Raw genomic sequence first — 16,810 nt, 5'->3', positions numbered from 1 at the left:
AACATCTTCTGTCTCTCATCTTCTATCTCTCTGGTCACCCCCAAAGCCAATTCCTCCTTTGGCCGTCTCTCCTTCCAGTTCTCTGCTGCCAATGACTGGAACGAACTACAAAAATCTCTGAAACTGGAAACACTTATCTCCCGCACTAGCTTTAAGCACCAGCTGTCAGAGCAGCTCACAGATCACTGCACATAGCCCATCTATAATTTAGCCTAAACAACTACCTCTTCCCCTACTGTATTTATTTATTTGTTTAGCTCCTTTGCACCCCATTATTTATATTTCTACTTTGCACTTTCTTCCACTACAAATCTACCATTCCAGTGATTTACTTGCTATATTGTATTTACTTTGCCACCATGGCCTTTTTTGCCTTTACCTCCCTTATCTCACATCATTTGCTCACATTGTATATAGACCTATTTTTCTACTGTATGTTTGTTTTACTCCATGTGTAACTCTGTGGTGTTGTACGTGACGAACTGCTTTGCTTTACCTTGGCCAGGTTGCAATTGTAAATGAGAACTTGTTCTCAACTTGCCTACCTGGTTAAATAAAGGTGAAATAAATAAATAAAAATGATATCAAAACAAGAACAAAGACTGGTGCACAGAGGGACACAGGAAAAATGTATCTGTCAATCTCGTGAATGATGCCTATCTTTAGGTGAGGCCGACTTTCATTCTCATTGTTCATTATGCTGTGTTGTGTTTGAGGCATCCGGAGTGACTAACCTTGAGAATCATGGCCTCAATCACCGGAGCAAAAACATTCTTCTCCACCTCCACCTGCTGAAAGGCCACGCCAATCTGAGAGAGATGGAGAAAGGAGAGGGTTTGGGGAGAAGGGGAGAGAAAGAGGGAAAGAGGGAGACTTAAGTTAGGAGATGGGAGATGATGTTACGACAAAATACTTTACACAGTTGTGCTGATGCTAGGAGTGTATATTTTTACACACTTCTTCCAGGTTTTTCCTTGTCCCACAATCCTCTAGCATCTTAATACAGCACAGTGAAAGCTGGCCATTTTTAGGAGCTTTTCAACTTTCAAAGCCGACCTCTAGTCTGCAAAGGACAATTGTCCACTGAGAATTTAATTTCACTGCAAAGCGCACGTACTTGGTTTCCTCCAAGGTCTAAATCGGTATACTTATATGGCAAGAAGGAAAGCCAGCACACACTGTGGCCATGGAGGATCAAAGTTGTGCAATCCTGAGTAAGGGTAAACTTCGTCCAACTCCCGTATTTGTCGGTGCTGACCACAGTGCCTTGCAAAAGTACGCACCCCCCTTTGGCAATTTTCCTATTTTATTGCCTTACAACCTGGAATGAAAATTGATTTTTGGGGGGTTTGTATCATTTGATTTACAAAACATGCCTACCACTTTGAAGATGCGAAATATTTTGTATTGCTCTACAAAAAAACTGAGCGTGCATAACTATTCACCCCCCCAAAGTCAATACTTTGTAGAGCCACCTTTTGCAGCAATTACAGCTGCAAGTCTCTTGGGATATGTCTCAATATGTTTGGTACATCGAGCCACTGGGATTTTTGCCCATTCTTCAAGGCAAAACCGCTCCAGCTCCTTCAAATTGGATGGCTTCCTGCTGGTGTACAGCAATCTTTAAGTCATACCACAGATTCTCAATTGGATTGAGGTCTGGGCTTTGATTAGGCCATTGCAATATATTTAAATGTTTTTCCTTAAACCACTCGAGTGTTGTTTTAGCAGTATGCTAAGGTTCATTGTCCTGCTGGAAGGTGAACCTCCGTCCAAGTCTCAAATCTCTGGAAGACTGAAACAGGTTTCCCTCAAGGATTTCCCTTTATTTTGCACCATCCATCATTCCTTCAATTCTGACCAGTTTCCCAGTCCCTCCTGATGAAAAAGATCCCCACAGCATGTTGCCACCACCTTGCTTCAATGTGGGGGTGGTGTTCTCGGGGTGATGAGAGGTGTTGGGTTTGCGCTGGACATAGCGTTTTCCTTGATGGCTAAAAAGCTAAATTTTAGTCTCATCTGAACAGAGTACCTTCTTCCATATGTTTGGGGAGTCTCACACATGCCGTTTGGTGAACACCAAATGTGTTTGCTTACTTTTTTCTTTAAGCAATGGCTTTTTTCTGGCCACTTTTCCATAAAGCCCAGCTCTGTGGAGTGTACGGCTTAAAGTGGTCCTGTGGACAGATACTCCAATCTCCGCTGTGGAGCTTTGCAGCTCCTTCAGGGTTATCTTTGGTCTCTGATTAATGCCCTCCTTGCCTGGTCCGTGAGTTTTGGTGGGCGGCCCTCTCTTGGCAGGTTTGTTGTGGTGCCATATTCTTTCCATTTTTGAATAATGGATTTAATGGTGCTCCGTGGGATGTTCAAAGTTTCGGACATTTTTCAATAACCCAACCCTGATCTGTACTTCTCCACAACTTTGTTCCTAACCTGTTTGGAGAGCACCTTGGTCTTTGTGGTGCTGCTTGCTTGGTGGTGCCCCTTGCTTAGTGGTGTTGCAGACTCTGGGGCCTTTCAGAACAGGTGTATATATACTGAGATCAAGTGACAGATCATGTGACACTTAGATTGCACACAGGTGGACTTTATTTAACTAATTATGTGACTTCTGAAGGTAATTGGTTGCACCAGATCTTATTTAGGGGCTTCATAGTAAAGGGGGTGAATACATATGTACACACCACTTTCCCGGTGTTAATTATTTTTTTTATGTTCTTATTTTCATTTCACTTCACCATTTGTGTATGTCCATTACATGAAATCCAAATAAAAATTCATTTAAATGACAGGTTGCAATGCAACAAAATAGGAAAAACGCCAAGTGGGGTGAATACTTTTGCAAGGCACTGTAGCTCCTCACCTGTTGGGCTGTGTCGCTGACGAACTGGGCCGAGGGGCATGGGGCCAGGAAGTACTTGGGCTCGGGGTCCGTTTCCTGTTCCTCTTCTTTGACCTTTAACTTCTGAGAGGGTGGGGTCACACTGACGATGTCTAGGACTTGATCATTGTCATCCTCTGGCTCAGTCTTCAGCAGGGTCTGCAGCTGCTCCAACCGCTGGACCAACTCCTCACAGCTACCCAGGGTAGAGGGGCACTCTACAAAATGATGTATACACACACAAGTTAACACACACACAAACGTAGAGGTTCCAATAACAGCGAATGTTCTCTATCTAGGTAGCCTAAGGTAGCTGCAGGGTGAAATGAGCTGTGAAATGTGTGAGCGTCTAAACTGAGTGTACAAAACATTAAGAACAACCTAATATTGAGTTGAACCCCCCCTTTTGCCCTCAGAACAGCCTCAATTCGTCAGAGCATGGACTCTACAAGGTGTTGAAAGCGTTCCACAGGGATGCTGGCCCATGTTGACTCCAATGCTCCCCACAGTTGTGTCACGTTGGCTGGATGTCCTTTGGGCGGTGGACCATTCTTGATACAGTGCACTCGGAAAGTAGTCAGACCCCTTGACTTTTTCCACATTTTGTTACGTTACAGCCGTATTCTAAAATGGATTAAATCGTTTTTTCCTTCATCAATATTCACACAATACTACATAATGACAAAGAAAAAAACTGGTTTTTAGAAGTAATATATATATGCAATATATATATGCAAATATATATATAAAAAACTGAAATAGCACATTTACATAAGTATTCAGACCCTTAACTTAGTACTTTATTGAAGCACCTTGGACAGCGAATACAGCCTTGAGTCTTCTTGGGTATGATGCTACAAGCTTGGCACACCTGTATTTGGGGAGTTTCTCCCATTATTCTCTGCAGATCCTCTAAAGCTCTGTCAGGTTTTTCAGGTGTCTCCAGAGATGTTCGATCTGGGCTCTGGCTGGGCCACTCGAGGACATTCAAAGACTTGTCCCGAAGCCACTCCTGCGTTGTCTTGGCTGTGTGCTTAGGGTTGTTGTTCTTTTGGAAGGTGAACCTTCGCCCCAGTCTGAAGTCCTGAGTGCTCTGGGCCAGGTTTTCATCAAGGATTTCTCTGTTAACATCTTTCCATCGATCCTGATTAGTCTCCCAGTTCCTGCCGCTGAAAAACATCCCCACAGAATGATGCTGCCACCACCATGCTTCACTGTAGGGATGGTGCCAGGTTTCCTCCAGAAGTGACGCTTGGCATTCAGGCCAAAGAGTTCAATCTTGGTTTAATCAGACCAGAGAATCTTGTTCCTCATGTTCTGAGAGTAATTTAGGTGCAAACTCCAAGCAGGCTGTCACGTACCTTTTACTAAGGAGTGGCTTCCGTCTGGCCACTCTACCATAAAGGCCTGGTTGGTGGAGTGCTGCAGAGATGGTTGTCCTTCGGGAAGGTTCTGGAGCTCTGTCAGAGTGACCATCGGGTTCTTGGTGACCTCCCTGAACGATGCCTTCCTCACCTGATTGCTCAGTTTGGCCGGTCGGCCAGCTCTAAGAGTCTTGGTGGTTCCAAACTGCTTCATTTAAGAATGATGGAGACCACAGTGTTCTTGGGGACGTTCAATGCTGCAGACATATTTTGGTACCCTTCCCCAGATATGTGCCTCGACACAATCCTGTCTCAGAGCTCTACGGACAATTCCTTTGACCTCATGGCTTGGATTTTGCTCTGACATGCACTGTCAACTGTGTGACCTTATATAGACAGGTGTGTACCTTTCCAAATCATGTCCAATCGATTGAATTTACCACAGGTGGACTCTGATCAAGTTGTAGAAACTTCTTAAGGATGAGCAATGGAAACAGGATGCACCTGAGCAAAATTTCAAGTCTTATAGAAAAGGGTCTGAATACTTATGTAAATAAGGTATTTCTGTTTACATTTTTTATACATTTGCTACAATTTCTAAAAATCTGTCTTCACTTTGTCATTATGGGGTATTGTATGAAGATTGACGAGGAAAAACAATTTATTCAATTTTTGAATAAGGCTGTAACATAACAAAATGTGGAAAAAGTCAAGGGGTCTGAATAATTTCTGAACGCACTGTACACACGGGAAACTGTTGAGCGTGAAAAACCCATCAGCGTTGCAGTTCTTGACACAAACCAGTGTACCTGGCACCTACTACCATACCCCGTTCAAAGGCACTTGCCCATTCACCCTCCGAATGGCACACATACACAATCCATGTCTCAATCATTCTCCTCCCCTTCATCTACACTGATTGAATAAGGGATCATAGCTTTCACCTGGATTCACCTGGTCAGTCATTTTGTACACAGTGTATATTGCTCTGTACTCCATAGAAGGAGTAGAAGGACAGAGATTGAATCAAGATAAATGGACAATTTAGAGAAATGTAAATAAACAACTTTGGTGTACCGTAAATAAAGACTTCCTTGCTCTTTATATTAATTACATCTTGAAAATAACCTTCAGAAAATAGGCTAACAGGTGAGAGCTTTAAACAGGTGTGAAGGCTGAGCACATCTGTTCCTAACTTTGTATTTAGACATGCAGAGAAAGACAGTGAGAGTGAGTGAGTTAGAGAGAGTGTATTAAAGAGAGAGAGCAAAAGAGTTTGAGCATTTGGGCCATAGCGATCAGAGCAAAGCCTCGCAGAACAGAGCTTGGCTGTTTGGGCTCTCAGCCTGGTGTTTGGCCTCCTTTCTCCTCCACGCAGGAACAGGAACAATGGACAGAATTAATTAGGACTGCCTGTGAATACCAGGCAGGCCTGCATACTAGCACTAATAACACAGTACACTGAACATTGAAAAAGGTTTCAAAATGCCACATAATAGAGTTGCAGTGAAATTTCTTCTGGAGAGGCATGGACACGCACTCTTCCAAAAATCATCAAATCTATCTCTCACACACACGCCTACGCACAACAACAACCCTCCTCTTCACCACCCCCCCACCCACACTCTACCTGGTTCGTTGTCTATCTGTGTGAGGATGTCCTCTATGGTTCCTTCGTCAGGCCTGCTGCTGCGTAGGGGCTCGGGGTCCGGGGGTGTGTAGCCTCTCTGTCGGCACCACTGGACCACCTCTCTGGTCTTAGGGGGGGTGAGGGCCTGCAGGCGGGGGCAGCGCTCCAATACATCCTGGACCACACGCTTCACTGCCACCGCACGCTGGAGCTACAATGAGACAACCATATCAACTTTATTCCAAGTGCACTCAAGTCAACACACGGGTACTTGCCAAAATAATGGAAACACTAGTGTAAATGAGGGATACAATGTATATTGAAAGCAGGTGCTTCCACACAGATGTGATTCCTGGCTTAATTATGCAATTAACATCCCATTATGCTTAGGGTCATGTATAAAAATCCTGAGCAGGCCATTATTTTGGCTACCATGGCTATGCTGCCATAGGATGACAATGCCCCCATTCACAGGGTACAAGTGGTCACTGAATGGTTGGATGAGCATGAAAACAATGTAAACCATATGCCATGGGCATCTCAAGTCAATAGATATCAACCCAATTGAACACTTATGGGAGATTCTGGAGCGGTACCTGAGAGAGTTTTCCACCACAATCTATAAAACACTAAATTATGGAATATCAAGGAAGAATGGTTTCATATCACTCCAACAGAGTTCCAGACACTTGTAGAATCTATGCCAAGGTGCATTGAAGCTGCTCTGGTTTGTCGTGGCCCAACGTCCTATTAAGACACTATGTTGGCGTTTCCTTTATTTTGGCAGTGACGTGTATATACATAGTAAATACAAAACAGTCAACACACTTTGCAAATTATAATGGAGATAGCTCTGAATCCTTTTTTCTTTCCTAATTTCTTTATTAATGACAATCACAACGTGAAACATGGGTCAGAAGACATAGTACAACACAATTCATTGAAGGACAGCTCTGATTCCTCACAATTCTCAGAAATCTCCCTTTATTCCCTTTCAGCAGCTGTCACTCAAATAGTATTTAACATATTAATCACATGGAGTCTTGATAAGGAGAAAACAGAGGATTTTAACAAATTGGATTTTAGCTAGACAGCACAGAGCCAGCCCTCTCCAGCGTGTCTTGGGGCATTATTCCCTCTGAACCTCCTTTATGAGTTCATAGGAGTTACCATAACTGAGTCAGTAGTAAGCCCCGGGTTGACCATTCCCACACACTCATAATCATCATACTATTTTCCTGGGTAGAATAAGTCTGAGCTCTGGGCTCTGGGGCAGGCAGTATAGAAAGAACACTGCTGTCTGAGAGACTGACTGTCAGATAGAGAATTGAGTAGAAAACCAGGCTAGACTGTCTCCATAGATAATGGGTCTACAGGGGCTCTAGGCAGCATCTGGGGTAAAAGTGTGTGTGTGTGTGTTTGTGTATTTTGTAGAGATGAAAGAGGAGGATGATGACGGGGCAAAAATAGAGAGAGAGAAGAATCCGACTGGACAGGGAGACATGAGGTAAGCAGAAAATATGCAGAGTCAAAGTCATGTGTAAACAGACACATAAAAAACACTAATGAACTCTGACATGTTTACACATGTTGTACACAGCCAGACTAACAAACACACAGCCAACAACACAAACAAACAATCTTTACCTCTGCTGCCCTGCGTTTCCCAATGTTCCAGGAGTAATACTGCTCAGTAGACACCGCACAGAATGGATGGGAGTCCTCGGCTGAACAATACAACACAATATTAACCATACAACACACAGCATACAGTATCTACATAATAATAATTATAATAGATTGGATTTATATAGAGCCTTTCTACCAACTAAGGCACTCAAAGCACTTTACATAGTAAGTGGGAAACTCACCTCATCCACCCCCAATGTGGGGCAACCACTCGGGTGTGGCATGGGATTTTTAATTATGTGCCCGAACGCTCACCACACATTAGATAGCATGGTGGAGAGGTGAGGAGTGATATGCCAATTAAGAATGAGAAATGGAAATGACCCCAGGTTGGGACTTTTAACACCCTTGGTCTTGCGATAAGTGGCATGGGATTTTTAATGGCCACAGTGTCAGGACACCGGTTTAACATCCCATCCGTCTCACTCAAGCTCTATTTACGTGGCGACTCGTCTAAGAAGAATGGATGTAAAGAGAATCAGGAGTGAGAACAAAGGAAATGACGAAGGGAGCTTACTCTTGTCGGGTACAATGAGGGGGGATTTCTTCACCACGGCGGTGAGCAGCTGCATGAGGGTCTCTACGTGGTCCGTGCTGAGGAGCCAGGAGAGGCACAAACACATTACCACACACAAGACACCAACAGACTCTCAAGCAAACCCATAGGTCTGGGTGTAGTGCCAAAACCATCCACATCCAATAGCCCACTTTGCTTCTATGGTGTAGAACAATGCTAGTGCTGCTATGCTAACGGTTTGGTGCTTCGTTGTTCGCAAATAGCCAGTCCTTTTCATAGCATATTACTGTTTTGGCTGAGATGATCTAAGTAGTCCTTACATTTTAGCCAATGGCCAACACCATTTATAGTGTAACTGATGTGGTATGAGCTTAGTTCAGGTTCTCCTGGGACCCCTTCGTAATAACTCATATCGCATCCGAGTTGTCCTTACTTGATGACCTCGACGTGGTGGTGTGAGCTGGTGTCGGCCCCCTGCTCCAGTTTGACTGAGGCGAAGGCGGTGGGAGGAGCAGCTACATGGGTGGAGAAGGCAACAGGGGCTGTTACAGGGGGCGACGGGGCAGGTGTAGCAGAGACGGGTGTACAGACTCCCGGCTCTGTCTTCACTGTAGAGGAGACGGGAGATACAGAGAACGAGACGGGGCTCAAAATACAAACAAGACAAGACAAAATGCAACCTTTACAAGGACCGAGGTATGAGGAAGAAGGGGGAGAGAGTGGAAGAGAGGGGTTGAGGGTGGAAGTGTAAAAAGTGGAGGAATTGTTAAGTGTTAGAAACGTGAGGTGAAAAGGAGAGATGGAGAGCTGAATGTGTGGAGGAAAGAGAAAGGAAGGCTAAAGGGCGTCCGCACGCTTCCTTCCCAGCCCAAACAGTTTGGAACAGCTTGTTCGTATATCATTTTTTATTTCTTTTTATTTAACCTTTATTTAACTATTTATTATGACAACATTTTGTGACGTTTTTGATCGTTTTGACCTTGGTTAACGGTTTCTTCGGCTAGCCGAAGTCTACGACCCCTCATTGGCAATTGGTCAACAGTAGGGATTCGTCAATGAGGTAAAAGAGAGGGAGGGAGAGACACAGCTGCATGTGAGCGCTCGCATTTTTCAACATGTTTTTTACAAAAAGATAGATTTGGAGTTAGATAAACTTGGATTTTTCGGCAGGGACATACAGGATGTTAGCCTCCACAGCATAACCTTCACTCCAGATCAAAACTCCAAACCTACAACCTAATTTTGGACAAAATTACCTGGAAGGATTACTACTACCAAAGATTCCTTTTTCCAAGCTATACAGAGGATGCTCTGGCAAACAAACAGCAGAGACCAGAGGACACCATCCAACCTGGAACTGAGAAAGACCAGATATAACTTCAAGTAGAACTGAGGTGTGAAGTGAGAGGTGTCGAAGCCTTTGAGCCCAACAAATGGCAGGAGTCTCACAGGCTACCCCACCCAAACCAGAGGCCTTTGAAGACCACTCCCGCTGTTCAGTGACCATCCACTGGCATTTTCTATGAGAAATCTGCCTCCAAAAATAAAAGCTTCTCCCAAATGGGTGTGACACCTACTCCCGTTGCCTGCTGCACTGCTGCTTGGATTCCACCTGGCGATCTGTTCACCGTCTGCCCTGACTTATCTCCACCTGTCTGGTACAGGTACTCCCACCACACTCCCCCCTCTCTCCCGAGCTTTCGCTTGCCTCCAGCACACATGCACTGCTGTGGCGAATGACTCTAAACTTACAATGAATGGCCCCAAGTCGTTATATATATTTTTTTCCCTTGTGCATTTTGCTATTTGCCTCATGACTCCTGCATGCTTTGTTGACTATGAACTTTCATGTTCACCCAACCGTGGGAAAGACCATGTTTGTTCCCACACTCGGGACTCTGACTCTCTATTGGTTACACAGACTTTTGGCCTCTCATCCTATTCTAACCACCTCTCGCCGGCTTTGTATTCATGTTACCTGATGAAATTGCTGTACAATATGATCTTGTTGCCATCTAATGCATATTCAAATGTCATAAACCAACACTGCAGAGCTCTCCCTGTCCTCTGTCGTGCCTTGATTGTTAATGATATCTGGAAATGTGAATGTACACCCTGGCCCATCTACTGTTTCCAGCCCCAATTTGGACATGCTTAAACATCCTGACAAAGTCCTAAAGCAATGGGGCTCCCTAAATCTTTCTCAGATTATTACCAATCCCACAAGGTATGACTCCAAACACCCAGAAAAGTCAACTGTTCTCAATGTTATCCTCACAAATAATCCTGATAGGTATCAGTCTGGTGTTTTCTGTAATGACCTTAGAAATCACTGCTTTACAGCCTGTGTTCTTAATGGCTGCTCAGTGAAACGACCTGTCCTGATTTGTCAAAGACGCTTGCTAAAAAACTTTTTAATGAGCAAGCCTTCCTTCATGACCTGACATCTGTAAATTGGTATAGCATCCGCTCGATCCCCTCTGTCGAAGACGCTTGGACCTTATTTTTTTCATATTTTCAGTGGTATTGTTAACAAACATGCCTCCACAAAGAAAACAAAAAACAGGTTCAGGCCCTGGTTCGACCGTTTTCTTGCAGAGTTACACCACCTCAAGAATTGCATTTGGCGAAAGGTTCGGCACACGCATACTCAGCTGACTGAGTCTCGTTCAGGCAAATGAGAAATAAGTGCACTCAGGCTGTCCGGAAGGCCAAAGGAAGTTACTTTAAGGAGCAGTTCTCTCTCTGTGGGTCTAACCCCAAGACGTTCTGGAAAACGGTTAAAGACCTGGAGAATAAACCCTCCTCCTCACAGCTTCCCACGTCCCTTTAAATTGATGATGTGGTTGTAACCGACAAGAAGCACAGGGCTGAGCTCTTTAATCACCACTTCATTAAGTCAGGATTCCTATTTGACTCAGCCATGCCTCCAGCCCTTCTAATGCGACTAGCCCCGATGCACCTCCCTCTTTTTCCCTTGCCCCGTTACAAAGTTTCTTCCTGCAGGTGGTCACTGAGTCCGAGGTGCAAAGGAGCTCCTTAAACTTGACCAACAAAAAAACATCTGGGTCAGATGGTTTCGACCCTTTCTTTCTTTAAAGTTACTGCCCCTATCATCACCAAGCCATTCTCTGACCTTTTTAACCTCTCTGGGCTATGTGGGACGCTACCGTCCCACCTGCGGGACACAGCCAGTGAAATAGCAGGGCGGCAAATTCAAAACAGCAAAAATCTCATAATTCAAATTTCTCAAACATACTACTATTTTGCACCATTTTAAAGATACACTTCTCCTTAATCAAACCACATTGTCCGATTTCAAAAAGGCTTTACAGCGAAAGCAAAACATTAGATTATGTTAGGACAGTGCCTAAAAAATAAAAGCCACACAGCCATTTTCCAAGCAAGGACAGGCATCACAAAAACCAGAAATAGAGCTAAAATTAAGCACTAACCTTTGATGATCTTCATCAGATGGCACTCATAGGACTTCATGTTACACAATACATGTATGTTTTGCTCGATAAAGTTCATATTTAAATCCAAAACCCCCATTTTACATTGGCCCGTAATGTTCAGAAATGCTTTCCTCCAAAAACTTCCGGTGCATGAGCACATCAATTTATAGAAATACTCATCATAAACGTTGATAAAATATTAAACTGTTATTCAAAGAATTATAGATAAACATCTCCTTAATGCAATCGCTGTGACAGATTTCAAAAAAGCTTCACGGGGAAAGCACACTTTGCAATAATCTGAGACTGCGCTCAGAAAACAAAAGCAGGCAATACAGATACCCGCCATTTTGGAGTCATCTAAAATCATAAATAGCATTATAAATATTCACTTACCTTTGATGATATTCATCAGAATGCACTCCTAGGAATCCCAGGTCCACAATAAATGTTGTTTTGTTCGAAAAAGTCCATCATTTATGTCCTTTTTGTTAGCGCGTTCAGTAAGCTACTCCAAATGTAGGAAGCGCGCCGAAAATTTCACGACGAAAAGTCAAAAAAAGTTATATTTACGTTTGTAGAAACATGTCAAACGATGTATAGCATCAATCTTTAGGGCCTTTTTAACATAAAAGTTCAATAATATTCCAACCGGATGATTCAAATGTCTTCAAAAATGTAATGGAACACAGCTACCTCTCACGTGAACGCACGCAATTGAGGCCATGTCCTTTCCTGAGTCAACAACTTCCAACTTCCTTGGTTCGCTCTCTGTTCACCAGAGAAGCCTCAAACAACTTTCTAAAGACTGTTGACATCTAGTGGAAGCCTTAGGAAGTGCAAAATGAACCCTAAGTCACTGTATACTGAATAGGCCCAGTCTTGAAAAACTACAAACCACTTCCTGGTTGGATTCTTTCTCAGGTTTTTGCCTGCCATATGAGTTCTGTTATACTCACAGACATCATTCAAACAGTTATAGAAACTTCAGAGTGTTTTCTATCCAAATCTAATAATAATATGCATATCCTACGTTCTGAGCCCGAGTAGTAGGCAGTTTAATTTGGGCACGTCATTCATCCGAATTTCCGAATACTGCCACCTGTCACTAAAAAGTTAACCTGTCTCTCCTCTCTGGGGAGGTTCCCATTGCATGGAAGGCAGCCACGGTTCATCCTTTTTTAAAGGGGGTCCTTTCTGTTATAGGCCTATTTCTATTTTGCCCTGTTTATCAAAAGTGCTGGAAAAACGTATCAATAATCAAATGACTGGCTTTCTTGATGTCTATAGTATTCTCTCTGGTATGCAATCTGGTTTTCGCTCAGGTTATGGATGTGTCACTGCAACCGTATAGGTCCTCAATGATGTCACCATTGCCCTTGATTCTAAGCAAATTTGTGCTGCTCTTTTTATTGACTTGGCCAAAGCTTTTGATACGGTAGACCATTCCATTCTTGTGGGCCGGCTAAGGAGTATTGGTGTCTCTGAGGGGTCTTTGGCCTGGTTTGCTAACTACCTCTCTCTCAAAGAGTGCAGTGTATAAAGTCAGAATATCTGCAGTCTCAGCCAATGCCTGTCGCCAAGGGTGTACCCCAAGGCTCGATCCTAGGCCCCACGCTCTTCTCAATTTACATCAACAACATAGCTCAGGCAGTAGGAAGCTCTCTCATCCATTTATATGCAGATTATACAGTCTTAAACTCAGGTGGCCCCTCCCCGGATTTTGTGTTAAATGCTCTACAACAAAGCTTTCTTAGTGTCCAACAAGCTTTCTCTACCCTTAACCTTGTTTTGAACACCTCCAAAACAAAGGTCATGTGGTTTGGTAAGAAGAATGCCCCTCTCCCCACAGGTGTGATTACTGAGGGTTTAGCGCTTGAGGTAGTCACCTCATACAAGTACTTGGGAGTATGGCTAGACGGTACACTGTCCTTCTGTCAGCACATATCAAAGCTGCAGGCTAAGTTAAATATAATCTTGGTTTTCTATATCGTAATCACTCCTCTTTCATCCCAGCTGCCAAACTAACCCTGATTCAGATGACCGTCGTACCCATATAAGATTACGGAGACGTAAGTTATAGATCGGCAGGTAAGGGTGCTCTCGAGCGGCTAGATATTCTTTACCATTCGGCCATCAGATTTGACACCAATGCTCCTTATAGGACACATCACTGCACTCTATACACATCTATACTTACTCTACACTGGTCATCTCTGTATACCAGTCGCAAGATCCACTGGATGATGCTTATTTATAAAATTCTCTTAGGCCTCACTCCCCCCTATCTGAGATATCTACTGCAGCCCTCATCCTCCACATACAACACCCGTTCTGCCAGTCACATTCTGTTAAAGGTCCCCAAAGCACACACATCCCTGGGTCGCTCGTCTTTTCAGTTCGCTGCAGCTAACGACTGGAACGAGCTGCAACAAACACTCAAACTGGACAGTTTAATCTCAATCTCTTCATTCAAAGACTCAATGATGGACACTCTAACTGACAGTTGTGGCTGCTTTGCGCAATGTATTGTTGTCTCTACCTTCTTGCCCTTTGTGCTGTTGTCTGTGCCCAATAATGTTTGTGCCCTGTTTTGTGCTGCTACCATGTTGTGCTGCTGCCATGTTGTGTTGCTACCATGTTGTTGTCATGTTGTGTTGCTACCATGCTATGCTGTCGCCTTAGGTCTCTATTTATGTAGTGTTGTGTTGTCTCTCGTCATGATGCGTGTTTTGTCCTATATTTTCCATTTTGTTTATTTTTAATCCCAGCCCCCGTAAATAAGAATTTGTTCTTAATTGACTTGCCTAGTTAAATAAAGGTGAAATAAAATACAAAAATTAAATAAAAGTGCCTGAGACGACTCGCCCGCATGTACATTTTTTCACTTGAGAAATACTACACCATCCTAGTCAGATGCAAAATTGCGTTACTAAGATCTCCTCGACAAAAACGTCAAAATTCATGACAGATTTCTTGAGTCATCTTAGATTCATTCTGAGTGTATGCTGGCTACGGCGTCTAAAAATGGACAAACAGTAGTATTGCCAATTTTTTCTCATTTTTCAAGCGAAGGTCTTTTACGAGAGTATGCGAGAAAACTTGTTCGGCTCGCCTAGCCGTAACTGAAGCATTAAGGGAGGGCCACCCACAGAGAGGATTGAAGGAGAGACAGGAGGATGTTGAAGGAGAGGCAAGAGAGAGGGAGGCGAATGGTGCTCCTCTCACCTTGGGCCAGGGGCAGGGTGAGGGAGGAGGAAGGCGAGGCCTGGGCATCAGCAGCAGGACTGGGGGAGACTCCAGCTGCAGCCACTCCTGCTCCAGGGGAGGGAGTGGAGCTACTACTGGGAGCTGGTCCTTTACACACATAGCCGGACTGGACTACTACACACGCGCACACACACAGACACACACACACACACGAGGGGACAACAATAACAAACTCACACATGAATACTGAATGTATAATGAATAAAACAGTGACTTGAGCTGTGAAGGTGACTGCTTTTCTGGCCCTCATGACTACGCACCAAAACCTCTATATTCATACATGTAGGCCTGGAGCTCAGCTGATGGCTAGACCTCCTCCTCAGTACAGTGTGCGAGCCAGTTCATTTAAAGCCCAGGTGCACTGTGTGTGTGTGTGTGTGTGTGAGGAGTTTTAATATCGCAACAAGCCTGCTCCCCCCCCTCTCTCTCCAGCTGCACTAACTTAATCCTCAGCCCACCGAAGCGCATCTCTCCATCTCCCAGGCCCTGCCCACATCATGTACTTTGTCTGGATCTGGGGAATAGGTAGAATCCCACAGCACACAGACTTCTGCTCTCCAGTCCTCAGCGGGTGCTGTGAAAGTCTGTCTACCTGGCTTTCTATTGATTTCAATAGAAGACTCATATGCTTTTTGGGGCATTTGTGTCACTGTCTGAAAAATAAATGTCAGGAAAAACGCTGGATTGTCTGATGGATTGATTGCTATATTATGGAATAATTTACCATGGATGGACTGACTGACTGACCTTTGTTGACGGGCATGTGTATGGTCTGTACGCCTCCCGTGCCCACCCCCAGTTGTTTGGGCTGGTTGGCAGGGACGGTCAGCACTGTCTGCTGGGAGCTGGACCCGCCAGAGTGGATCTTCAGCATACCTGGACAAGACCAGAGCACAGGAGACAACTCTGAGCCTGGATGGGGCATTTGGCCATTTAAATTATATAATTATTTTAAATCTATGCTTTGTTTTTACACAGGCGATCCTACTGAGAAAAAAAATTGAGACCTGTCCCAAAATAGCAGCAATCCACTTTCTCAAACAACATAAGAGATATTCTCTTCCTACCTGATAGGGTAGCAGCAGTCTTTCCTCCCCCTGCCACCATCCCACTGAACAGCGATGCCGCACTGACCAATGTCGTGCTGGCACTCTTGGGCACACCCACTACCATAGAACCTGCCCCTTTGGCCATGCTGATGACGTGCATGTTGGTAATGCTCTTAGCAACGGTAACAACGGTGCCAGAGGTGGTGGGACCCTTTGCCAAGGTGACAGTTGGCGCCATGGCACCCTTCTGCATGGTTACCAAACCGGTGGCGCTCTTTGCCATGGTAACGGCGGTTGCCGTGGATTTCTTTGCCATGGTAATGGCAGTAGACGTGGTGTTCTTTGCCATGGTAATGGCAGCCGTGGTGTTCCTTGCCATGGTAACAGCGTTAGCGGCGCTGGCATTCTTTGCGGCGTTGATGACTGCTGCCTGGTTGGCTGCCACCAGGATAGAGTGGGATACAGGTTTGGCCTGAACGGACACCTCCGCTACCTGGAACCAAACAACCACAAACAACTGGCATTCGTGAAGATGTAGTTACACAGAAACAAACAGACCGATTCACACAGTTTTATTGTCTGAAATATCACCACATGGTTTCAGTCTGTGTATGAAATCAATACACTGACATAAACAACTTTTTTAGACAGAAAGAATGATACAGACTACGGGTAATACACCTTTCTAGTTTCATAACTCTTTCATAATATGTTAGGGTCCACCGCCCTGCGCTCCCCTTCTGCAACTTCAATGATAAATCCCATTCATTGTAATTAAGAGGCAGACTGATCAAGCTAGGCCATTGGGTTTAGGGAGTTCTAGCTGAAACAAAGGAACACATTTCTCTCTGGAAAGATGCTAACATTTTAATTAACAGTTCTGGAAGAGCGGAGTTCCAAAATGGGAATCAGGCATGGAAGAGAAGCTTCTTGGTTCCATAAAGGACCAGAT

General features: G+C 44.3%; 1 protein-coding gene across 3 annotated transcripts in view; it reads right to left on the bottom strand.

Moving 5' to 3' along the window:
- Positions 1-16,810, bottom strand: part of LOC115169341 (YEATS domain-containing protein 2) — a 71,822-nt gene that overhangs the window by 3,464 nt on the left and 51,548 nt on the right. For 2 of the 3 annotated variants that reach the window (XM_029724865.1, XM_029724864.1), the window contains exons 20-28: positions 15,877-16,351; positions 15,557-15,685; positions 14,768-14,923; positions 8,515-8,689; positions 8,082-8,158; positions 7,523-7,602; positions 5,876-6,086; positions 2,864-3,099; positions 735-809 (exon numbers count right to left, since the gene is read on the bottom strand). In XM_029724865.1, coding sequence (XP_029580725.1) covers positions 735-809; positions 2,864-3,099; positions 5,876-6,086; positions 7,523-7,602; positions 8,082-8,158; positions 8,515-8,689; positions 14,768-14,923; positions 15,557-15,685; positions 15,877-16,351 — 1,614 coding nt within the window. Of the gene's footprint in view, positions 1-682; positions 810-2,863; positions 3,100-5,875; positions 6,087-7,522; positions 7,603-8,081; positions 8,159-8,514; positions 8,690-14,767; positions 14,924-15,556; positions 15,686-15,876; positions 16,352-16,810 lie in introns of those variants that run through there. The other variant, XM_029724867.1, reaches the window with a different exon arrangement.

This window comes from Salmo trutta, chromosome 31 (genome assembly GCF_901001165.1).
Source record: "Salmo trutta chromosome 31, fSalTru1.1, whole genome shotgun sequence".
NCBI classification, from domain to species: Eukaryota; Metazoa; Chordata; class Actinopteri; order Salmoniformes; family Salmonidae; genus Salmo; species Salmo trutta.
Note: the sequence above shows the minus strand (reverse complement) of the source record. Positions and strands in the feature narration are given on the sequence as shown.